Genomic DNA, 25,600 nt, shown 5'->3' on the forward strand with positions numbered 1-25,600 from the left:
AGAACGCATCAATAACGCACCCGTTATGTTTTTTATGCGGTTTTTGAGTCACAATTACTTATGAAAAACACACCATAAGCACAGTAAAATTGTAGTAAAATCGCGGCAAAATCATGCGTTTTAACCCCATTATCGGCACCTTTTTCTGCATTGGTAAAATTCTAAAAAACACAATTTTCGGCTGATCTGTTTCGGCCGCTGAAATTTCAGTGCACCTTTATAAAGCAAGCAAGCCCTCAGTGATCTCTGTAGCTGCAGACATTGTAGAGTAATATCTTAACATTCACAATAGAGGCAATGAAGTGCCTGGATACCCTTGAAATGTTTCACATTTTGTCATGTTACAACCAAAAACGTAAATGTATTTCATTGGGATTTTATGTGATAGACAAAGTGGCACATAATTGTGACATGGAAGGAAAATAATAAATGGTTTTCAAAATGTTTAATAAATAATATCTGATAAGTGTGGAGTGCATTTGTATTCAGCCCTCTTTACTCTGATACCCCTAACGAAAATCTAGTGGAAACAATTGCCTTCAGAAGTCACCCAATTAGTAAATAGAGTCCACTTGTGTGTAATTTATTCTCAGTATAAAATACAGCTGTTCTGTGAAGCCCTCAGAGGTTTGTTGGAGAACCTTAGTGAACAAAGCATCATAAAGGCCAAGGAACACACCAGACAGGTCAGGAATAAAGTTGTGGAGAAGTTTAAAGCAGGGTTAGGTTATGAAAAAATATCCCAAGCTTTGAACATCTCACGGAGAACTGTTCAATACATCATCCGAAAATGGAAAGAGTATGGCAAAACTGCAAACCTACTAAGACATGGCCGTCCATCTAAACTAATAGCCTGGGCAAGTAAAGCATTAAAATCAGAGAAGCAGCCAAGAGGCACATTGTAGCTCTGGAGAAGCTGCAGAGATCCATAGCCCAGGTGGGAGAATCTGTCCACAGGACAACTTTTAGTCATGCATTGCACAAATCTGAGCTTTATGGAAGAGTGGCTATTGTTGAAAGAAAGCCAAAAGAAGTCCCGTTTGCAGCTTACGAGAGGCCATGCAGGGGACACAGCAACCATGTGGAAGAAGGTGGTCTGGTCAGATGAAACCAAAATTGAAGTTTATGGTGGGAAACTAACACGGCACATCACAATGAACACACCATCCCTACCGTGAAACATGGTGGTGGCAGCATTATGTTGTGGGGATCCTATTCTTCAGCAGGGACAGGGAAGCTGGTCAGAATTGATGGATAGATGGATGGAGTCAAATACAGGGCAATCTTAGAAGAAAACCTGTTAAGGTCTGCAAAAGACTTGAGACTGGGGCTGAGGTCATCTTCCACAACGACCCTAAACATACAGCCGGAGCTATTTCACAAGCATATTCATGTGTTAAAAATGGCCCAGTCAAAGTCCAGACCTAAATCCAATTGAGAATCTGCGGCAAGACTTGAAAATTGCAGTTCATAGAACACTCTCCATCCAATCTTACAGAGCTTGAGGGCAAAGAAGAATAGGAAAAAATGTCACTCTCTAGATGTGCAAAGCTGGTAGAAACATACCCAAAAGACTTGCAACTGTAAATTGCAATAAAAGGTGGTTCTACAAAGTATCAGGGGGGCTGCGTCCAAATGCACGTAACACTTTTCAGATATTTATTTTTAAAAAAGTTTGAAAACAATTTATCATTTTCCTTTCACTTTACAATTATGTGCCACTTTGTGTTGGTCTATTACATAAAATCCCCAAAAATAAATTTAAGTTTTTTGTTGTAACATGACAAAATGTGGAAAATTTCAAGGGGTATGAATTCTGTATAAGAGATTAAAAGTCTGCTTCATCACTGCTAGCATGGGGGAGCTTGATAAGCTTAATTGTTGAGAGAAGGAATTCTGTGCTTTTGCCACAAATTTCAAGGATTAAGATTTTTCTTGTTAAGATCCTGTAAATGCTTGACTGGCCAAAGCCTTGCTACAGAGTAACTTTAAAGCAGGATGTTATATACAGCTCATCTGCCACATCCAAAACTTTTCACAAGAATAGAACTAAAACTAAAACTATCAGACTTTACTTGGAGTTTCTCCTTGAGAATGTGCATGTGACTGCTGTTCTATGCAGAGTTTGTTGGGGATCTATGAAGATTGCTGTTTAGCTCCCCCCCCCCTCCTTTTTTCCTACAAGACTGGCCTATACACCACTGGTTCAGCTATACTTTGGACCCTAATGGCAGCGTTCGCAAATACTGTATATCTGGTGGACTCTGCATGATGGTTTTAGAAGATTTATGTACATTGAGATGACTGTAATGAGATGGCTGCCTGTGGCAACTTATGGCGTGTTATAGTCAGAAGTCCCTCTTTGGGTCATCCATCCATAAGGCTAATCTGATGACAATTGTGTATGCTGCCTGCCTGGTATACCTGTGCTCCAGTGCGCACCCAGGTGTATCTTCCATGCATTCTATGCACACATTTGTAAGTTACTGCTGTGAACTTCTCATACGTCCTGAAAAAGCAGAAACGGGAAATGTGTTGACTCATGAGGACTCATTGCCATACCATATATTGCTATGAGACAAACTAATGTGGTAATGTTCCACAACACTACAGTGGTCAATAAGTGGCAGCTGGACTTCTTATTGTTTGGGACATTTGACCTTGCATATTTTATTCCTTTGTAATAAATTATTATATATATTTTATATGAATATAGGTGTGTCCCCTTTCATTGAAAGTAAAGTTTGATAGTTCTAGTTATATTCTTCTTTAAGTCTCCGTTTTCACTACCGCGGCTACGAAGTCGTGCTACTTCTAGCGCGACTTCGTAGTGAAAGTAAACTGCGGCTTTCAGTGCGACTTGTCCCTCATTATAGAGGGAAGTCGCACTGAAGTTCGCTCAAAAGTAGTGCACAAACTACTTTTGAAGTCGCCGCAACTGAAGTCGCGGCAGTAAAAACGGGCCCAATTGAAACGAATGGCTTTTGACTTGCTGTGCGACTTAACATGTGTCAAGTCGCACAGCAAGTCGCACTAGTGGAAACCGGCCCTAAAGCAGGACAAGGATGGGGAGAAGGGGCTCCCAGGGTGAACCAGACTTGCAGGAACCCACAGAAGCCTGCAGTGCGCTGTAGTGCTGAGTTAGGTAACTGATTTATACTTGCAGTTCAGTTCAAGGTTAATTAGAGCTTACATCTTCATCTAGGTTGGTCTGTTCCAGATCTACCATCTTAAATTGCACACGTTTGAAGATTTCCTCCAGAGCTTCACAGGCCTTGTGATCCAGCTTCTCTCCTGAAGAAAGGAAAGCAACTTAGTCCATAAGCACGAACATACAATTAGCATTTCTTCAGCAAGAAAGGGCCTATCAAGGACTGAAGACATCATGGTTAAAACTACTGAAGTTTTCTACCTTTGAGATCCAGGCTTTCAACTCTCCCTGAAAGATCAGTAAGTTCCTAAAAAAAATAAAATAATAATATATAAAAACATGTATAAAAATCCATGAGTGTTATTAAAATTCTGCTTTATAAACCAACATGAAGGTTATGTTTAGTGGCCTTCAGATTAGTAGACAGATGTTTTCTTTTTTTACTGTTAAAACCATGTTTGTTCTACTGTGCACTTTTATACCTTCTTTAGCTCCCTAAATGCTAAATACTTTGCACCTTTAAAAATACAGGTAAAAAAGAAAACAGCTGTGAAGTTGTATTGTCGGAAGCAATGACCTGGATTCAAGGTAACTAACGGGGGCTATTATTGCATGTTGCTATGGAAAGTGACATATAATCCTATGTTAGCGTAAGATGCAGTTTATTCACAGAACTCTATTCAAACAGTTTAGAAGTAGACGGTTTACACAAAAATCCTCATTCTAGCAGCAATCTGCATTAATACCACACTGCAGTAGGACGTAAACATAGGAACTTACTTGCAGCTGTCGAATGAGTTTTGGACTTTGCTTGCAGTTGAGTTTCTGGCAGGCTTGTGTATAGGATGTGATGACATCCTCCACAGTGACATTCTGAGCTGAAGGAACAAATAGAACGTATGTCACATTCTCTAACATTATCTAGTAAAAGATGCTGCAGAAACATAAAAGCACACAGCAGAAGACCATGAAAACCTCTAAAAAGTACACTGTGGCTTTAAATCAAAAAGTATACACAAATTTTTGGCAAATAACACAAAGAACAAGAAAATAATAGCGATCTGGCCTCAATTCTAATTTGTCCTGACTACAAGAATAGTACAGGCATTCCTTGAGTTGCATACAATCATACCTACAAACGGAGGAAGACAAGTGAGAGGAAATCTACCCCTAGGAAGGGAAATTCACTCCTGTAAGAGTTCTCATGGGAAAAAGGTGTCTCCACTGAAGCTTTATCACCAATCCTTGTTTCCACGACAACCTGATATTTTTCAAAATCCAAATGTCACAGGGGCAGAACGTGGGGTGAAATCGTCTGAACAGGGGCACAGACAGCAAAATGTATGTTACAGGGGTGTTACCCTTCCCTATGCTATCCCAAAAACTTAATAATTTTTTTGGCTGGATTTTCAAGTAAAAAAAAAAAATGTACCTGTTCCAACTTGCATACAAAATTTGACTTAGAAGAAACCTACAGAACATATCTTGTTTTGGCGCTTTTCCACTGCATGGAACCGAACGGTTCGGCTCGCTTTTTTGCTTTTCCACTGCTGGTACCGCATGGTATGGTGTAGGAATGGTTCGGTACGGCATGGTATGGCAGCGCTTTTCCACTAAATGGAAGAGCACAAAAAGCCGCACAACCGGTTGAAGATGCAAAAAGTTAAAATCCAAATTTATTTTGCAGGCAAAAAGATAAAATCATCCAAGATGAAACCAAAACAGTCGGAGACATGGGGGGGAAAAGGGGTGCACGGCGGTTGACGCGTTTCACGGAGTCTTCCGCTTAGTCGTAACCATCATTACTAAGCGGAAGACTCAGTGAAACGCGTCAACCGCCATGCTCCCCTTTTCCCCCCCATGTCTCCGACTGTTTTGGTTTCATCTTGGATGATTTTATCTTTTTGCCTGCAAAATAAATTTGGATTTTAACTTTTTGCATCTTCAACCGGTTGTGTGGCTTTTTGTGCTCTTCCATTTGCTGCTATCAGGACTGCGGATCCGTGCCTGCACCTGGGTTGGATGTGTTTGGAACTATCCCCTCACTTGAGCGGTTCTTTTCCCTCTTGACCGTTTGTTAGCCCTTTTCCACTGCATGGAACCGAACGGTACGGCTCTCAAAAACAGTACCACCTCGATTGTGGTTCCAAGAGGTACCATATCCCACAATCCTTTGCATGCATTTACTACTAGCCACTGATTGGTCAGAGAATCCCACCACCCCGTTGTTATCCCACCCACTTAACTTTAGTACTACTTTAGTGGAAAAGCAAACCGTACCGTACCGAACCGTTCCAACACCGTACCATGCGGTACCAGCAGTGGAAAAGCAAACCGGGCCGAGCAGGGCTGAGTAGAGCTGAGCCGGTACTTGCAGTGGAAAAGTGCCAAAATTGTAACCCAGGGACTGCCTGTAAAAGCACCCAACTATTAACAAACAATTACATTAAAACTAACATAACTGTAAAAGGTCCGCTAAGGTATGAACAGAATGATGCACAGTCTCCCAACACCTAGAAAACTGCAGTCAACCTACGATCCTGGCTTTCGTAATTACCTTTAAAGATCAACCACATCCAACTTTTTGTTTTTTTTAGTTCTGGTGCACACTGATTGGTATATTCACATGACCCCCTCTTATAGCTCTTTGGACAAATATCTCCCATTCACAGGGAGATATTGACTGGTTTATCATCAACCTAACTTTGCTGCATAACCCAATAGCTTAATAGGATATTTTACTTGGCTATAAAATCTTTTTCCTAGAGTGCAGTACAGAACACTGTAGGATCTCTAGTCATAACCATGACGCAGTTATCAGGCAACACTAGCAAAAAAAACCTGCAAGAATATCCCCTTTATAACCACTTCTGCAGCTAGCCTTAGTCTTTTAAAAAGCGATAGAGAATAAAAAAAAAAAAAAAAGAGAAAAAAAAAAAAAAAGAAGGACGTAAAGAAATTCATTCTACTAGGAAGTAAACAATCCTATCTCCCTAATCATACAGTACACAGAGGATCTCCAGGATGCCAACGCCGAATAACTTAGGGGTGGGCAACACAAAAAAACACTAACAAGCCCACATAAAAATTGGGGGGGGGGGGGGGTTCTCACCAGAGCTCATAGAACAGCTTGAGGCACCTTAAGCCCAAAAATGGTATCAGAGGTGGCCTAAACATTTACCTTTTTAAACATGTGAACAAAGAACCAGGTGGTAGCCTTGCAAACATGAGAAACAGATGCCTGATGCTGAAAATGAAGACCTAATAGATCTGGCAAAGTGTGCTTTAACAGGGATTGAAGGAACCCTTAAAGACCACAGGCTCGAATGATAACCTGTCTAATGCACTTAGCAATGGTGGAGAAAGGAAGCCCTTTGAGAGGAAAAATAGTGAATCCGATTAAAAAACAGGCTGTACTCGAGAGGTAGACCTTTCACATTATGTCCAACATCCAGACAGTGGAGATTAATTTCCTTGTTTCAGAGCAGGATAAAGGCAGGGAAGCATAACATCCTGGTTGAGATAGAAGAAGAAGTAGGCATTCCGGTTGTGGTGGTAGACTTTGTGAGAAGTCAACTTCCCAGTTTTCAAGAGAGTTGGGCTGAATGAATTCAAAATACCCTTATCCCTCAGGACCCGTGATTCAAACAGCCATGCTGTTATAGGCAGCAGCCAAGGAATAGGATGGTGAACAGGTCCTTGGGGAAAAAAGGTCCAGAGGATCTGAGATGACTGGGGCAGGCCACCTGCCAATTTTCTGCACCTGGAATGTGAACAGCTAGAGAATCTTCCGTTTCCCTTTGAGTGATATCACTTTTGGTGCCTCCATGGTGGGTTGATGTAGGCCACTGCTATGGTATTTGTCTATATGGATTCTGGTCAGGTGGTCTTGCGGCTGAGAAGTCTATTGCTTGAGGGACTACCAAATTACCCTCAGTTCTGAAGAATTTAAGGCGACGTAGAGCTCCCTTGACAAATCCCTTGGACCAAACAGGTGTGCAGAACCCCCTCACAGCCAAACAGGTTGGCATCTGTTGTGAGAACTGTCCAGGTCTACGAAATGACTTTCCTGAATCCAGTGCCAGACTGGAAATCCACTAAGTCAGGGAGAGTTTGGCCATTCAGGTCAGAAGCATTGGCCAATTCAGAGACTGCATCTATTTGCCCTACGCAGCCACCTTCGTAAAGACCTGGGGTGACTTGGACAGGCCAAAGGGCAAGCATGCTGGTAGCGGTGTGTGTCTATTGCAAACCGCAGATAGAATTGAGAAGGTGGAAAAATTAGGAAGTGTAGGTAGGCATCTATGATGTCAACAGAGGCCAGCAGATCCCGTTACATGGGAGGCAATGACCAACTTGACTTCTGGACCTTTAAAAATAACTTTGAAGTCTTGAGATCAAGGAGGCGGTAGATGCAACTATTCCCCTTGAAGTTGGATTAAAACCTTTGAAAAGAAGAAGCATGTAGACCTGCCTGTCTTTGCAGCGAGGATGGCAAATTTGAAAACCATGAAGTGGGGGAAAGCACAGTCTGAAACCCTAATTTGTAGCCCCTGCAAACATTAGAAATTCCATGGCACCAGATGGCCAAAAAGCTGACTTGGACAAGTGGGGGGCACACTTAATTCTGAAGAGGGCTTGCTCCCAGACTTGTCAGGCTTATAGTTCCACTTTTTCTGAAAAAAGTATGCCCCGGGTTTTGACTTAAAATGTTACTAAACCCAGGAGCCTGCATTCACAATATCTGCTCTCCCACAGAACATGGAAATGCAATTATTTTAGTAAATATAAAACGGACAAAATCTCTCTCATTAGCAGTTAGCGCAGTCTTGTGTCTTCTATCAGTTTCCAGCCAAGCACTGGTTTAAGCTTGACTGACCTATGAGACTGCAAGACCCCTGACCCTCTGTTGGGACAGTGCTGATTGGCCCTGTGCTGATCACATGCACCCTACCAAGAAAAAGAAAACCTCTCTAGCAATACACACCAAACTGAGAATGTGCAGCCTGACTCCGTAAACTGTGTTATCAGGAAATTATTAGGAGTCATTGGAAGAAGGGGAGGATCAGAGAAGACAGAATCAAACAGCCTTTTTTTTTTTTTTTTTACACAATGCACAGGATTAACCTCTTTCGTTCCACAGTGAGTAAAACAAGCATGCTTTATTGCATATACAGACTGATTTTTCTGTTGTGGGTTTAGTAACACTAACACCTGAAGCCTGGGGAAGGGGGTAGGGGGGAGCAAAAGCAACCCTTCCTAGATATGGGAGCAGATGGCCAGGAACACAAGCCTTTATTTTGGGGGGGGGGGGGGGGGGCAGGAGTGTACTTTTACTGACAGTGATTTCCTTGGTATACTTTTCTAACAACCAATCCAAGAGGCATTCCCCTTCAGAGGGCATCCCCCACCCCCAGGGTACTTCTAAAAATGGAGGTTCAACTGACCAATGTTTTAACACTTTCGACAGGGACAATTAAAATGTTGTTATGGTACCACACGAAATTTCGGCGGCCGACAACCGATGAAAGATGCCGAAAATTAAAGGGCGCCGCGAAAAGGGGGGCGCAGCGCAGGTGCAGTGCGAGCGCCTGCTAATAGCTGTAATGAAGCTGTCAGGCGGGTATCTCTGCTTTGTTCCTCCGCCGGGCGCAGGCCGCTTTATTCTGAGCTACACTGGTTGCTAGGATGGCCAGCCGACTGGCTTCTAGCAACCAGTGACGTCCCGAGGAGAGGACCCAGAATGCAGAGCGGAGGAGGATCTTCCTCCGTGCCTATTGCAGAATGGCTCCACCAACCTCCTCCCTCATGTGCTGCGGAAGGTAATCTCTCTCTCTCTATATATATATATATATATATATATATATATATATATATATATATATATATATATAGAGCAGCAGCCTAATAGAGAGGATATTAACCTTAATATTTCTGACATTAAAAGTAATTACCTCCAAACCAATATTACAATCATTAATATTACCCCCATCTTTTTCCCTTAAAAAAATCAATAAGATTTCAGAAATAATTAAGTCACATCTGTAACATCAAGGGGTGGGGTCTCCCGATGATGTCATCGGGATGCCACGGCCACAATGGCTATAAAACAAGCTGCAGAGACCGGCATAATCACCGGAGACATCGTCGGAGGAGGACCGGAGAAAGAAGACCAGAAGAGCGGAGGGGAGAAGACCAGAAGAGCGGAGGGGAGAAGACCAGAAGAGCGGAGGGGAGAAGACCAGAAGAGCGGAGGGGAGAAGACCAGAAGAGCGGAGGGGAGAAGACCAGAAGAGCGGAGAAGACCGGATGAAGATTTTTAATAAACTTTTCAAAACGTCTCCTGTCGTTATTTACATACACTGCCTTTTATGGGGTGAATGGGTAGGGGTAAAATGTACTCCATACCCATTAACATAGGGAGGGGGTCCGGGATCTGGGGCTCCCCCCCCTTGGTAAAGGGGGCTTCCAGATAGCGATAAGCCCCAAGCCCCCAGAACCCTACAACCACCGGCCAGGGTTGTGGGGATGAGGCCCTTGTCCTCATCAACATGGGGGCAAGGTGCTTTGGGGTGGGGGGGTGCAGAGCTCCCCCTGCCCCAAAGCACCAACACCCCCCATGTTGAGGGCATGTGGCCTTAATTGGTCCAGGGGGGGTGAGGCCGCTCACTCATCCCCTCCCCCTTCCTGCCCTACCGGGCTGCATGCTCGGATAATGGTCTGGTATGGATTTGGGGGGGAACCCCACGCAGTTTTTTTTCTGGCATGGGGCTGCCCTCTAAATTAACACCAGACTCGAAGGGCCTGGTTTGGAACCTGGGGGGAAACCCACAAAGTTTTTTTTTTCCATTTTGGCGTGGAGTTCTCCTTCAAGATTCTCAGAGCGCAAGTCGCACCGCAAGCCGGATCATCCTGATCCGACTTGCGATGTGCCTTCCATTCAAATCAATAGGCTCCCATAGGGAACCATTGTTTCTTAATGGAGGCAGAAAAAACGCTGCTAAAAGCGACGTGGCCAAACGTGCAATAACGCAAATGGAAACAGCTACTAAAAGCACGTTTTTACAGCTGCTTTTTCCTGGCGTTCGAAGTGGCTCTGCAGCTCGTTTTTTCTGACGCCCCATGTGCATGAGGCCTAACACTTAAGAAAATATCTGAATGTAGTTCCTGATTAATTTGACACAAAAAGGTAATTAAGAAGTAAAGAGAACCAAAAGGATAAAACATACGGGAGCTGCTGATACCTTTTTTTTTTTTTTTGAAGGTACAGACAACCATGACTCATGAGGGTAGTGAAATCACAAGGTGTACAGTTCCAGGATCCTGCACCTTTAAGAACAAGCCAACAAATGCAGCTCGCATATTAAGAATCTCAGCATTTCACTTTAAAGTGTAACTTCACTTTTGTTGAGAAAAAAAACATTCCCCTCGGGGAGATCTCTGTACATTACAAGGATTTTAACAAACTTTGTTGCAGATTCCTACCTTTTGTTATTCTGAAGAAATCATTGTTTGTTCCTCTGTGCTGAGTGGGTCTAATGGGAGTGGTTTCATAATTATCCATCAGCTGTGGCAGCTGCAGGGCTCTAAAGAGGAAATCTGATGGGCCTACATCCCTTTAGATGTGTTTCTATTGGTAATAGCTCACCAAAAATGACATTTTTATTGCAGGAGATGCCAGAAATCTGACTTGTATCTTAGGCAGACTTCTGGGAAAATTGGTGAGCCAATCACACAAGCAGGAAATGATGATTCTGGGGTGTGGTCAGTACACATTCTGTGTACAGAACACCTCCAGGTAGCCATATTGCATTGCATTTTCAGAATATACAACAGCTGGACATTGAAAAGGAAAGGTCATTTTTAAACAACATTAATTTACAATAGGACTTGTGTCACAATTGTATACGCTATATTGTTTTTTCTTTATTTTCTATTTTTTTCCCCCACGAAAGTGGAGTTACCCTTTAAGCACTGCTGCATTTTATCTTTTAAATGAGAAATCTGCTCTAAACTAAGTCCACCAGTTGCGCTGTCTATTTTCTGTTAATCCGTCATAAAGAAAAAATAATGAGAGTTTGGATTCTTACATATATTAAGGACTATCCTTGTGAGATATTCCCACCAGAATAATGAGTATCACCCTACAGCTGTGGCAATGATATTCAGTATTCAAATCACGTAGTCATGCCCTCTTGGTGGATTTGCCACATTGTTAAATAAAAGAAAAACTGCAAAACAAGCTGGAGGAGAGTGACACCTTTGTTCTGGCCATGGTGGAGGGGTAGGAAATGACTACATGGAATTTTCTGACACATACCTACAAAAAACGGAATTTTTGTAAAATCTTACCTGTAAAATTCCTTTCTCTGAGTCCTCCGACAGTCGCCGCCTCTTCATATTCGTCACATATGGGGTATTAGACTTTGCTCCGAAGGAGTAGCTAGGCAACAGAATATGTTAACAATAAAGCTTTTAACATATCCCACCCTCAAGGGGTGGTCCCCTCAGTCAATACCCTCCTACTTCCTGCAACCATATCTCAGTTTTAGTGGAATAGCAGTAGAGTATACAATCAAACCCCAAAAGAGGGGCGGGGGCGGCGACTGTCGGAGGACTCAGAGAAAGGAATTTTACAGGTAAGATTTTACAAAAATTCCGTTTTCTCTTACGTCCTCCGACAGTCGCCGCCTCTTCATATTCGTCACATATGGGGACGTCCCAAAGCAGTGCAAACATGAGGGGTGGGAAACGCATCCGCGCCGAAAGGCAACGCAGTCTCCGCATCAAAGAAGGAACCTTACCAAAGGTAGGAAACCAGCTGGGCAACAGCAAAAAACAAGTGCTCAACAGGAGCAACAACCCAGGAAAAGACAAAAAACCAGGGGATACAAAACTTATCCCAACAGCCAGGAGTCCCCAACAAGGGACCCTAGGGAACAGCCGCACTAAGAACCTTGCGGCCAAAGGAAGCATCCGCCGATGCCTGAACATCTACTTTGTAGAATTTTGTGAAAGTGTGCACGGTCGACCAAGTCGCCGCCTTACACACCTGGGCTACAGAAGCCCCATGACGACAGGCCCAAGACGTACTCAGAAATCTAGTAGAGTGCGCCTTCACAGGCACAGGGGGAACCTTCCCCTGCAAGGCATAGGCCTGTTCAATGGTCTGCCTGATCCATTTGGCGATGGTAGAGGCCGAAGCCGCCATGCCCTTCCGAGGACCCTCTGGAAGAACAAACAAGGAGTCCGTCTTTTGAAAAGACTCAGTCGATTTAAGGTAAACCCTAATCGCCCGAACAACATCCAGAGAGTGCAATCTCACCTCCTTTGGATGTTTAGGCTTCGTGCACAACGAAGGCAAGACAATATCCTCATTAAGATGGAATTCCGAAACTCGTTTCGGAAGAAAAGAAGGATTAGGTCGCAAGACCACCTTATCCAAATGAATAACCAGGTACGGAGACTTGCAGGACAAAGCCGCCAGCTCCGACACTCTGCGAGCCGAAGTGATCGCCACCAAAAAGGCGACCTTTTTGGACAACATAGACAACGAGATCTCCCTGATCTGTTCAAAAGGAGCACGTTGTAACACAGATAGAACGAGATTCAAGTCCCAAGGGGGCAGAGGATCCCGCCTCGGGGGAACCAGATGCCGCACACCCTGAACAAAGGTGCCAACCAATGGGATGGAAGCCACGGGACGTTGAAACAGAACGGCCAGAGCAGACACCTGACCCTTTATCGTAGCCAGCGCCAAACGCTGATCAACACCCGTTTGAAGGAAAGACAGCACACGGGACACCGAGTACGTGCGGGGTGAAAACCCCCTGGACTCACACCAGGCAAAATAGGCCTTCCAAGTACGGTAATAAACCTTCCCTGAGGAAGACTTCCTCGTGTTGATTAAAGTATGAACGACCTCCGGAGAGAGACCCCTCTCCTTCAGGACCTCGGTCTCAACAGCCAGGCCGTCAAAGCCAGCGACTGTAAAGCAGGATGGTATATCGGTCCTTGAGACAGTAGATCGTCTCGAAGAGGCAGATGCCACGGGGCGTCGACCGCCAGATTCACGAGGTCTGCGTACCAGGACCGGCGAGGCCAGTCCGGTGCCACAAGAATCACCGTGTTGCGTTCCGAGTGTAACCTGCGAAGGAACCTGGACAGCAACTGAATCGGTGGAAACGCGTACATCAGCCTGTACTGATGCCACGGGGCCACTAACGCGTCCGACGCGTCTGCCCGAGGGTCGCGCGTCCTTGCCACGAACCTCATCACCTTGTTGTTGAGACGAGACGCGAACAGGTCCACATCTGGAAGACCCCACTTCGCGCACAACATCTGGAAGACAGCCGGATGGAGAGACCATTCCCCCTGATCCAGGGTCTGGCGACTCAGATAGTCCGCCTGCCAGTTCTCCACTCCCGGAATGTGAACCGCCGTTATCGCCGGGACATGAGTCTCGGCCCAAGACAGAATGTCGGCCACTTCTCGAGCCGCTCGGGCACTCCTGGTGCCCCCTTGGTGGTTGATGTAGGCCACCGCCGTGGCATTGTCCGTCTGCACCCGAACCGGGCAACCCTGCAGCCGGTCCGTCCAGCGATGAAGACAGAGACTTATCGCACGCAATTCCAGAATGTTGATCGGAAGGGAAGACTCCCCCTCCGACCAAGTCCCCTGAGCGGACAGAACGCCCAGAACACCACCCCAGCCCGACAGGCTGGCATCCGTGGTGATCACCGTCCACGAGATCGGACGAAACGACTTGCCCCCGGACACCAACGGGGACTGGAGCCACCACAGAAGGTTTTCCCTGGTGCGAAGACTCAACGAGATTTGAAGATCCAGAGATTGAGGTCGCCCGTCCCACCTGGACAGGATCTCCGCTTGGAGACCCCGCGTGTGAAACTGGGCGAAAGGAATCGCCTCGAAGGCCGAGACCATCAATCCCAGACATCTCATACACGTCCGCAGAGACGAGTTCGGAACGTCCCTGAGGGACCTGACTTCCTCCCGGAGAGTCCTGAGTTTGTCTTCCGGAAGGAAGACCTTCGCCTGCACCGAGTCCAGTATCATTCCCAGATAGGGGAGACGAACCGACGGACTCAGTGTCGACTTTGGAAAATTTATCGTCCAACCAAACTCCTGCAGAGTTTGCATCGTGACAGACAGGTCCTCCTCCAGACCCTGGCTGGTCGCAGACCGAACCAGAATGTCGTCCAGATACCCCAGGACAGAAACGCCCTGGGCCCTCAATAATGCCAGAACCGGTGCAAGCACCTTGGTGAAGACCCGCGGAGCCGAGGCGAGACCAAAGGGCAACGCCACGAACTGGTAGTGATCCTCCCCAATGGCAAATCGAAGGTACCTCTGATGACCCTCGAATATGGGGATGTGAAGGTACGCATCCTTCAAATCGATGGAGGCCATGAATTCCCCCGGAACCAGGGCAGCCACCACCGACCGCAGGGATTCCATGCGGAACTTGCGAACCCGCACAGAGCGGTTCAGAGCCTTCAAGTCCAGAATCGGACGAACCTTGCCCTCCTTTCTGGGCACGGTGAACAGATTGGAATAAAACCCCCGAAACCTGTCCCGATGAGGCACCGGAACCACCACTCCCTGAGCCCTCAGGTCCCGCACCGCCAGGTGCAGGTCCCGCAAGCGCTCTGGAGACAGTTGAAGATTTGAGGGAAAAAATCTGCTCTCCGGCCGAGAGAGAAACTCGATCTTGTAACCAGATCGAACGATTTCCAGAACCCATCTGTCCCGCACACGGGCCAACCAGGGCTGAAGAAAACCGAGCAAGCGTCCCCCCACCCCAAAACTGGGTGAGGGCGCCCCTTCAGGCCGAACTGTTATGGGCTGCAGGTCCGGATTGGCCGGACTTCTGTTTCCCAGACCAGGGCTTCTTCTGAGAGCCTTGACCTTTGAACGGTTTGCCCTTGTAGTGCGGCCGAAAGGCACGAAAGGACCCCTGAGGGGGCCGAAAATTAGCATGCTTCTTCCCAGAAGCCCCCTTAGCCTTGGGGAAATGGGGCAAGAGAGTGCTCTTACCCCCGGTGATCCCCTTAATCAACACATCCAGGGACTCCCCAAAAAGGCGAGACCCATCATAAGGCAGATTGGCTAAGGTGTTACGTGAAGATTGGTCCACCGACCAACATTTTAACCAAACCAGGCGGCGAGACAACACCGCCACGCTGTGCACACGTGCAGCCAACGGAATCAGGTCCAGGTCCGCATCACACAGATACATGACACCCTGGTGGATCTGATCCACCATATCCAGGGTCGCCGGCGAGGCCGAATCGGCCACTAGGACGCGCCTAAGCATCTGCGTCCAACTTGCGATCGCCTGGGCCGCCATGAGAGAAGCAAACAGAGCCTTAAGCATAGAACCCGTAACAGAATAAGTATGACGGGCAAGAGACTCCAGTCTACTATCCGTGGCATCACGGAAAATAGGGGAACCCTCTGCAGGAATCGCAGTGGCTTTGTTCAAAACCGCAATTGCATGATCCACTGGTGGAGGCACACACCACCTTTATCAGTGGCAGGCGAAAAAGGATAACGCAGCTTGAATTTACTTGGTACCGCAAAAGGTTTGCGCAGATCGCGCCATTGATCCTTAACAGCGCGCTGAAAATCAGCATTGCAGGGAAAAACCTGCGGCGTCCTGCGTTTCCTCTGCGTCCCATAAGCCGCCAAGGCAGCGGGGGGACACACTTCGTCCTGCAAACGCAGCGTTTGCTTAATGGAAGCAATCAACTCATCCATGATTGCAAGCTCTTCAGGCGAGCCAGGGGGAGAATTATCAACCCCCTCAACTTCAGCCTCCACCTCAGACCCCACTAGATCAAGAGAGGAGCGGGACCCCGATAAGGAGGTCCCTGCCATAACAGCCCCATCACCTTCACCCTCAGAATCAGAGGAAAGAGCAACTCTGGGCCTTTTAGTAGATTGAGCAGCCACCAGCATTTGCACCTGAGCAGCAAGGCCAGCCACAATAGTGGCTAAATCCCCCCCTGGGGGGGAAACAGCGGTCCCCTGGCTTTCCACCAATACTGTAGGAAATTTGCCCTCCTGAGAATCCATTGCCCCTGTAATGCCAGACAACCAAGGGTTAACTGCCCCTTTTAAGCAAGCGCGGCAAGCGCAGCCCACCGCACCACACTCAAGCACAATGAGACCCCCACAGGGAATATGCAAACTGAACACAGGCAATGGATAGCAAGAACAGAAGGATAAAACCTGAGGAGACCCTCGCCGCTGCTGCTGCCTCGATCGGTGTTCCTGGAAAGAGGAAGTGATGCTGCCAGGGCGCTCTATGTAAGCCTATGGAGGCTACAAGAAAATGGCCGCCATGCATGTAAACCATGCGGCCGGAGCGGGTGTAGGCAAAATGGCGTCGTTTGGCGCCGAAACTGCCGCTCCACAGTGCATTAAAACACACATTACATTCCAATATCAGAATACATGTCAGATCGCCGCAGCGATCGCTGTATATGCCCAAACATGCCAAAAAAACATGCCCCACAGCACACAGCTTCTCACACTGACCAGTCTGACACACACAGTGTCATACAGCTCCCCCCCCCCCCCTTGCAGCCCACAGCATGCAGCCGAGAGATAGGGAGACAAGCAGTGTGAATAGAGGCAGGTTACACAGTCCCAGACTGACACCCCCCCAGACAGACAGGTCCCCACATAAATACACTTACCTCACATGGCGTGGGGGACCCGCACAGGCGAACAAGCCGCTGCACATGAGGCAGGGAGAGTCGCAAGTCAAGACGCACAAAATGGGGGTTAAGAAACCGCACAGCGTCCAGTGAGGTAGCCACCTCACCAATCATCCCTGCACCGAACAGGGATGGGTCGTTCACTATGCCAGGAGCGTTACCTGGCTGAACGCTCGATGGCAGACTGGGAAGCCCCTGACCCACGACCTGCGACCAGGGGGATCAGCCCGAGACCCAGTCCGCATGATCCTCTTCATCCGAAGAACTAACGCTGACAAAATAACAGCTAAATAAAGGTAGAGAGAAAAACTCAAACAAAATATTAAAAAGAAGAAAGAGTCTGGGACAGAAAGTCCCAGCACAGAGAGAGCCAGCCACTCCTGACAAGCTAGACATTAAAACTGAGATATGGTTGCAGGAAGTAGGAGGGTATTGACTGAGGGGACCACCCCTTGAGGGTGGGATATGTTAAAAGCTTTATTGTTAACATATTCTGTTGCCTAGCTACTCCTTCGGAGCAAAGTCTAATACCCCATATGTGACGAATATGAAGAGGCGGCGACTGTCGGAGGACGTAAGAGAAACAAATATTTTTGGTTGAAGATGGCCTTCATTTATCATTGCTGTATTATTTGGGTAATGTATTTGGCTAAAAGTTAGCTATCAACTAGTAGATACTGTATATGGCTCCAGTGAGTACCAAGACCAACTGATGGTTGCCTGTGCAGGTCTGAGACCTGTCGTAAGAGATATACCCGTCTGGAAAATCTCCCCAAACCCATTGAGCTGCCTGAGAGACTAAGACCCCATGCGCACTGGGATTTAGGTCTTGGTGCACAGGTACAGGTGGAAGGCACAGGCCATCTAGCCCTGCTCCAAAGCAGTTGGTTACCGTTCACACTATGTCGGATCCGACTTTGGGGCGACCTGTGAAGTCGCGTGCAGCGCGACTTCGGCGCCACTTGCACGGACTTCATAAAATTAATGTCTATGCTAGTCGCTCCAGGTCGCCCCGAAGTAGTACAGGACCCTTTTTCTAAGTCGGAGCGACTTGTGTTGCTCCTATTAGAACCGTTCCTGTACTACACAATGGACCACGACGGTCCGCGACTTGCCAGGCTGACCAAGTCGCCTGGCAAGTCGTATTAGTGTGAACCGGCACTAAGGCTGAATGCTGCTGCAGCTGGATGGTGCACTAACGAGTTGCTGGAATCATACCTTACACTGGGGCTATGGACTCCCCTGTGACAGCACTGATTAGCACATTGTGGTCTTTGGCTTTGGAGGGAAGCGAAGTATGATTGCTGGGTATGAGATAAGTTAAAAGTGAACTCTGGGATAAGCAAATATTGTTTGAATAATGTGTATTGCTACTTAAGTCTTTGGTGTGCTTTGAATATTTCTTCGAGATCTGCAAATTTTTTTCTCCTACAGGATTTTAGCAGAAGCAAAAATGCAGTAAATAGTAGCGTTTTGCATGGGCGTTAATGCACGCTCACACATTATATTGGCCAGAACCCTGGCCAATAGACTGAATTAACGTGGGAAGGCACCTAGCATTAACAAGCATTAAGGAGCTTTTGAGTGTGATTTTATGCTCAAAAGCTCCGCACAAGTGATGTTTTTTTTTTTCTGCCTGTAAACTCCCCTGCCTTTTAACATCTGAAAATGCCTATAGTGTGCATGGACACATAGGCTAACATGTAGGGGAGTTTAAAAAAAAAAAAAAAAAGCTGCTTTTACAGGCATTTGAGCTTTTCTATCTCTGCCTTTGTACATTTTTTTGAGCTTCTTGAAATATAAGGGTTTTTTTTTTTTTTTTACAAACCCTCCCCTTTTTTTTTTTTCCTTTTCGAGCTTCTTGCTTTTTCGGACGTGCTTGGGCACTTGGGCGTCTTTCTTTTTTTCCTTTCTGCTTATAAGAGAGTATGCCTGTAAACTCTTGAAAAAGCCAGTGTGCAGGAGTCCTTGGAAGCATTAAAAAAAAAAAAAAAAAAAAAAAAAACTAAGCTGAAAATATATCCTTTTACAACCAATTTACTTTGACTCCATAACATAGCTATAGTGTAAACATTTGCGGTGTTGCGTTTTATTGTAGCAATATGGGAGATGAGCTAGCACAGCAGAAAAAGGGTTTCTTTACCAGATTACCATACAGCTATTTATACAAGGAGGAACCAATTTATTATAAGCAAACAATGATTCCAGGGAAGGATACAGCCAGAATGACATCATGAATGCACACCTGGTCTAAAAGGATGGGAAGACAGTAACTAAATTAACCACTTCAGCCCCAGAAGGTTTTACCCCCTTAATGACCAGGCCATTTTTTGCTATACGGCACTGCGTTGCTTTAAATGACAATTGCTCAGTCGTGCGACGCTGTACCTAAATACAATTGATGTCCTTTTTCCCACAAATAGAGATTCCTTTTGATGGTATTTGATCACCTCTGCGGGTTTTTTTTTTTTTTTATGCGCTATAAAACAAAAAAAGACCAACAATTTTGAAAAAAAAAAAAATAATAATATTTTTTACCTTCTGCTATACAACATTCCCAATAAAAATATTGAAAAAAATAAAAGATTCTTAATCAGTTAATGCCAATTTGTATTCTGCTACATATTTTGGTAAAGAAATAAATCCCAAAAGCATATAACTGGTTTGCGCAAAAGTTATAGCGTTTACAAACTATGGGATAGATTTATGGACTTTTTTTTTTTTTATTGTTTTTATTAGTAATGGTGGCGATTAGCAATTTTTAGCGGTACCAGGGACTCCGATACAGTGATCAGTGCTAAATAATATGCATGGTTATTGTATAAATGACAGTGGCAGGGAAGGCGTTATCAGGGGCGATCAAGGGGTTAAGTGCGTTTTCAATTTCCCAATAAAATTGGAACTTTTTTCCTCAGGCTAGACTATAGCTGGCTTTGGCAAAAAAGCAACCAGGTTCTGAAGAATGATTATAGATCCATGAGCTTTGGCTTTGGACTACCAAGCAGCTATAAGGCCACTTGTAGGCATTCCCCTATAATTGCCATGCCTTTTCAGAGGCATTTGACAGGCAGGGAGGAGGCAATAGGTCACCTCCCCACTGCATGCTTTGATCTCATAAATGCTACACCAACATATGGGTTGCATGCAGTTGCGGGGCATTTGCAGTGTGTCCTTATTCACTTCAGCCAGCACCACCATCAAACTCGACTATGAATATTTTTTGCTACGGGCGTGAAGTTAAGCATTGCCTTTGAAGCTTAAGAGGGAGCTTTTGGGGGGGAACGAAAATGTGGCTCAGCTGTAAGTTTTTAATGCCCCCAACTAAAAGCCTAGACAAACCCCAAGAAAGCAGAAAACACATTTAGGCATTTAACTAGTAAATACTAGAAACTACTAGACCAATGAAAATTTTACCAAAATAATAAATCTCTGCCTTTGCCTTCTGAAAATGTTAGCTGACTGTCTGTCACTCTGTTCCGATGGATTCAATATTTTCTGAAGAACTGATAAAGAACAGGTATGCAGATAAGGAGCGCACACCAAAATTTGAATATGTATGCTTGTTCCAGGTTAGTAACATAGAAAGAAGTGATCGACCAATATCGTTTTTTTTAATGCAGATACTAATATTTTGGTCATCGGATATCGGCCGATATTTTTGGACATTAAAAATGTATTTTTTTTTTTTTTAGGTACTCCTTGTGGAGGGATCTGGGGGACTAAAAGACCCCAAATCCCTCCTTGGCACTGAAAAGCATTCAAAAACACCAAGTTTGTCTGTTTTGAATGCTGTCAGTTTTTTTAATTTGACGCAGAGTACCCGGAAGTGATGTCATGACATCACTTCTGGGTTTTTTTACATAGAGACCCGGGTCTTCTCTTCGGCGGCAGTCGAGGTGGGATGCCCAGGTCTACCGGTGTGGGCGGGAGACCCGGACGAGCCGTGGAAGGCTGCGGGAGGGGGTAGTCCCCTCCCACTTCTTGTAATGACAGCCGAGCAGCTTCTCAGCCGCATCAGTTGTCATTACAAGTCAGCCGACCGTCGGCTATGGACACCGGTACCGGGGAGATGCCTCTAGCTGCAGGCATCACCCCGGTATAGCACTTTCCCTAAATATCAGCAATATCGGTAACCTCAGGGGCTGATTCTGATATATCAGGGAAAGTGCATATTGGCCCCCGATATATCAGCGTTGCCGATAATCGGTTGATCGCGAATAGAAAGTACTGAAACCAAAGAAATGCAAGTTACTGGAATATGTTGGAGAACCTGTCAAACTGCATGACACTGCAACATAAATAGCTGGAAGACTGTGTGAGGACAAGAGGGGGAAATAACACTCCAGTTAAAGAGTCAGACTCAGGGTAAATGGTGCGGGTACATGTAAATCTTTATGTAGGGCTCATTCATACATAGTGCAGTTTTTCTACACTTAATGCAGGTTACTGCTAGGGCACATTGAATTTAATATTTTATATTTGCCCCATTCATACCATAATGCTGGTGTGATGTACGGTGCAGCTGCATGTCACCGCAGTGCTGCAGTATGTTCCATCACGTAGGTTAGCGTGAACTTGCCCTATAGAATAAATAAACCTTTAGAAAATGTAACCTCTTACAGCTTGCCAGTCCTTAGATGTGGATGCTGCATTGGGTTTCTTTGCTCAAGGCTAAAAACATTTTCAGCAGGTACAGAAAACACCTGTTGATCTCGTCAGAAATGTAACTCTCAGGGCACTTGAGGACCGACATTTATCAATTTTTACAAATTAAAAAAATGTCTGATGGGATTTTTATGACTCAAGAGTCATTATTAGAAACGACGAGCATGGCCTAAGCTAGGCTGAACAAGAAACAGGAAAAACAGAGTGACAGACGTGAATTTCGTATCCCCCACCACAGCGGTGAGGCGCTTTAAGGGAGAGGCGATGGGAGTGAGGCTGAGCGAATGGATCACCGAAGCTGGGTGAAGCACCGCTGGACTATGTGTACTAAGGCATTTTTTTTTAGTAACAAACATGTTATACTTACCTGTTTTGTGCAGGGGTTTTGCAGAGTTGCTCCGATCCTCTTCTTTTCGGGTTCCCAGCTGGTGCTCTTAGCTCCTCCCCCTCAAGCAGTGCCCGCAGAAAAAGCCACCTACCCTGGGGCACCGCTGCATGCTTGCTCCTGATCCACTGCTCTATGCATCCATAAGGTTTATTTTTACCATCTGTGCCCCATTGTGGACATTTGCCCTTTACTTCCAGTTCCATAGCCAAAACAGGAAGTGAGAGGAAATCCCTGCAAATTAATGGAATCTCTTAGGGACCCCCAGGCCACCAGAACTAGTCACCCCATTGGAAGCTTTCCTCTATATTTTCTGGGGACAATGCAAAAATTTTTTTTTTTTGCTTACTTTCACTTTCAATGATAATGGTAAACAGGACAAATAGAGAGGGTGAAGCTCCAAATGGGGACACAGAGCAATAAAAAAAAAAAAAAAAAAAGACAGCTGTTCTAATTCATCTCCTCTCAAACTGAAACAAAAGAAAAAAAAAAAGGATGTGCAACTTAGCAAACACAATACAAGTTTACAGGAATATGGGAAATGGTGGAGACAAATACATACATCCACCCACATAGGATGAACTAGATAGACTAATGTCTTTATTCAACCTTACCAACTACGTATCTATGTATAAAGTCTTAACATGAGTCCCTTAGTGCAGTGGTCCTCAACCCCGGTCCTCAGGGGCCACTAAAGCCCCGTACACACGCACAGATCGTCGTCATACAAACGTCGGCGGACGAAAGATCTGCCGATTGTACGCGTGTTAGTATGGTGCCTCCGACAGCTGTCTGCACACAATCCGCGGACAAGAGTCTTTCTTGCAAACATGAAAATTTTTGTCTGCAGACACCAGAACGGACGATTGTTCGCCTGTCAGTACAGAAAGCAGCCGACAGACCGCAGATTTGCAAGACTGGGCATGCTCAGAAAATAAAAAACACAGGGAAAGTTAACCATTACATGACATCACTTCTGCAGTCAGCTTAAGTCTGCGGACAAAATTCTTGTGCTGTCCTTGTGCTGTCTTTGCACTTTTCAACAGACACCGACATCCCGGGGAGAAAAGACGAACATTTGTATGACGACGATCTGTGTGTGTGTGTGTACGGGGCTTAACAGGCCAGGTTTGCAAGATAACTAAATTACATCACAGGTGATCTCATTTGCTGCTAAGGCAGGCCATAGACGTTTCGAATTTCGTACGATTTATCGTGCGATAAACGCAAGCGGCACTCGTGTACATCATCGAGTGTACCATCAATGTGATCCGAAAATCGTACGAGAAAACACTATTTTTTGTGCCTTTTAACCACATCTCTACTGGACACACTCCCTACTGTTCTGTGTTTTGTTAGGCGAAATCATACAACTCCCCCATTAATGATACGAAATTTGGCCGATTTTCGCAAAAAAACCCAACATGTTGGATATGTGAATTTTTGCTGTCGTACGAAAATCGCATGTTTTACATACCACACTAACGATACGAAAATCGTTCGATAACACTGGCATTTACGATATTCGTACGAAATTCGAAACGTCTATGGCCTGCCTTAGTGATTGCAGTACTCTAGTCTGCATCTCCCCAAGGTAATACTTAAAATCTGGCCTGTTAGTGGGCCTGAGGACCGGAGTTGAGGACCACTGCCTTAGTGCATTCTGTTGTGACTTTAACATTGACTGTTCAAGCTCTTAAGAAAGGGGAGGCCTTTCTTCGAGGGGGTAATGACTTTGAGGGTTCTGGATTATAGCATTATAGCACAACAATTGCAAAAACATTAGTCCCTTGCCCAGCCCCATTCCCTCCCACAGCCTCCTTGGACATGCGACTTATCCCAGGAGGCTGCAGGATCCATCACAAAGCATGCGCATGAACAGTGGGAAGACTCAGCTGGCTCTCATATCCAAGATGGTGGCACCAGTAACCCAGAGAGGTAAGAAGAATACGCTGTGGGAAGACAGAGCTGGACCCCAGGCAATGGTAAGCACCTGGTTTTTAAAAGCCATCAGCTACAGTATTTGTAGCTGCCAATTTAAACATCAAGCTGAGGTCCCTCTTTAATACCTACAAGTTGACCCTACACAGCTAACCATTAGGTCTAATATTTCAAAAAGCACTGTACAATGGCCGAAGGATTATATACAGCAATTTTCCCCTAGAAGACCATGCAGAAATCTAACCAGAGCTGTAAAGCAACTGTAGTAAATCAGCTCCAGTACTGTACTGCCTTAGTAATCATCAAAGAGGTCATCTGAGCTCCAAAACCCAGGGCAGTTAAAACAACAAGTACCAAAACTAAGGGTATCACTGGAGCAGGAATCTGTACTGGCCTCCTTAGCCGGTCCTCCATGGACAGGGGCTTCAATACTCCTGACTCTCGCCTCCACATCCCTTGATCAAACCCACTTTACTGGAACTCCGTAGGTACTATAGGTTGACCGAGACTTCTGGCTTCCCTTTACCACTGATGCCTATTATTGGCCACCCAGACTTAATTTTGGATATTTAATAAAGCCTTTAAGCTGCAGCCGGACTGGAACCTGATTAGAGCTTCTAAAAGAAAAGAAAAAGGAGGCGCAAACACCTAGTGAATTACCCGTGGTCACCATAAAAATGTTTTAATAATAAGCCAAAAATGTACTCACAGACAAGAAGAATCATAAAATCGCATTACAAGAATCCACCACACATGGAATGGAACATGTCCCTATAGATAGGACATCTAATGCGTTTCGGGAGTCAAGCTCCCTTCATCAGAGCTCTGATGAAGAGAGCTTGACTCCCGAAACGCGTTAGCAGTCCTATCTCTAGGGACATGTTCCATTCCATGTGTGGTGGATTCTTGTAATGCGATTTTATGATTCTTCTTGTCTGTGAGTACGTTTTTGGCTTATTATTAAAACATTTTTATGGTGACCACGGGTAATGCACTAGGTGTTTGCGCCTCCTTTTTCTTTTTTTTTTTTTTTTATGTACCCATGTTGGAGTTTCCTGCCTGAGGAGAGCAGCACGCTGGTCATCCCCTTCGGAGTGAGCGCTTGGCTGAATTGCTTGTTGGGAGTATTCGGATTAGAGCTTCTGCCTTTCTTGGTCTTTTTGGATGGGTCCACCCATCGATATCTTACTTGTAGTTACATCCCAACATGATCTACCATATTTACACAAATGGGAAAGAGACCTTAACACTACATTCTCGAAGGACCAAAAGAACCGGACACACATCTTTGCTCACAAGTCTTCCCTTTGCAGTAAATACCAGGAGATCACATTTAAAATCTTGACACGCAAATATTGGACCCTGTCAGTACTAGCGTCACTATTCCCTGGAAACAGCCCATTGTGCTGGCAGAGTGGCTCCCAGGCTGGCACATTACTCCATATCTTCTAGGACTGTCAAAAGCTCCACCCTTTTTGGCAACAGGTCCTGCAGATTATTCACAAACTTACGGACATTTATCTGATTGTCAACCCAGCTGCAGTGCCCTTTAACTTAATGCCTAAGAGATACCCCAAGTCCTTGTTGAAGCAGCTTCTGAATGCTGCCAGGACATGCATCCTCAGCATTTGGAAACAATCCCTACCTACTGTGTCGCAATGGTTTGGCAGAGTGAGCGACATTTAACAGACGGAACACCTGACTGCTGCCCTC

General features: G+C 45.5%; 1 protein-coding gene across 1 annotated transcript in view; it reads right to left on the bottom strand.

Moving 5' to 3' along the window:
• The window catches only part of PPP1R37 (protein phosphatase 1 regulatory subunit 37), an 86,034-nt gene that overhangs the window by 51,415 nt on the left and 9,019 nt on the right, over positions 1 to 25,600 (bottom strand). Inside the window, exons 2-4 of the mRNA XM_082264442.1 lie at positions 3,932 to 4,029; positions 3,413 to 3,458; positions 3,194 to 3,294 (exon numbers count right to left, since the gene is read on the bottom strand). Coding sequence (XP_082120568.1) covers positions 3,194 to 3,294; positions 3,413 to 3,458; positions 3,932 to 4,029 — 245 coding nt within the window. The remainder of the gene's footprint in view (positions 1 to 3,193; positions 3,295 to 3,412; positions 3,459 to 3,931; positions 4,030 to 25,600) is intronic.

This window comes from Pelophylax lessonae, assembly GCF_965119305.1.
Source record: "Pelophylax lessonae genome assembly, chromosome: 7".
Taxonomy (NCBI): Eukaryota; Metazoa; Chordata; class Amphibia; order Anura; family Ranidae; genus Pelophylax; species Pelophylax lessonae.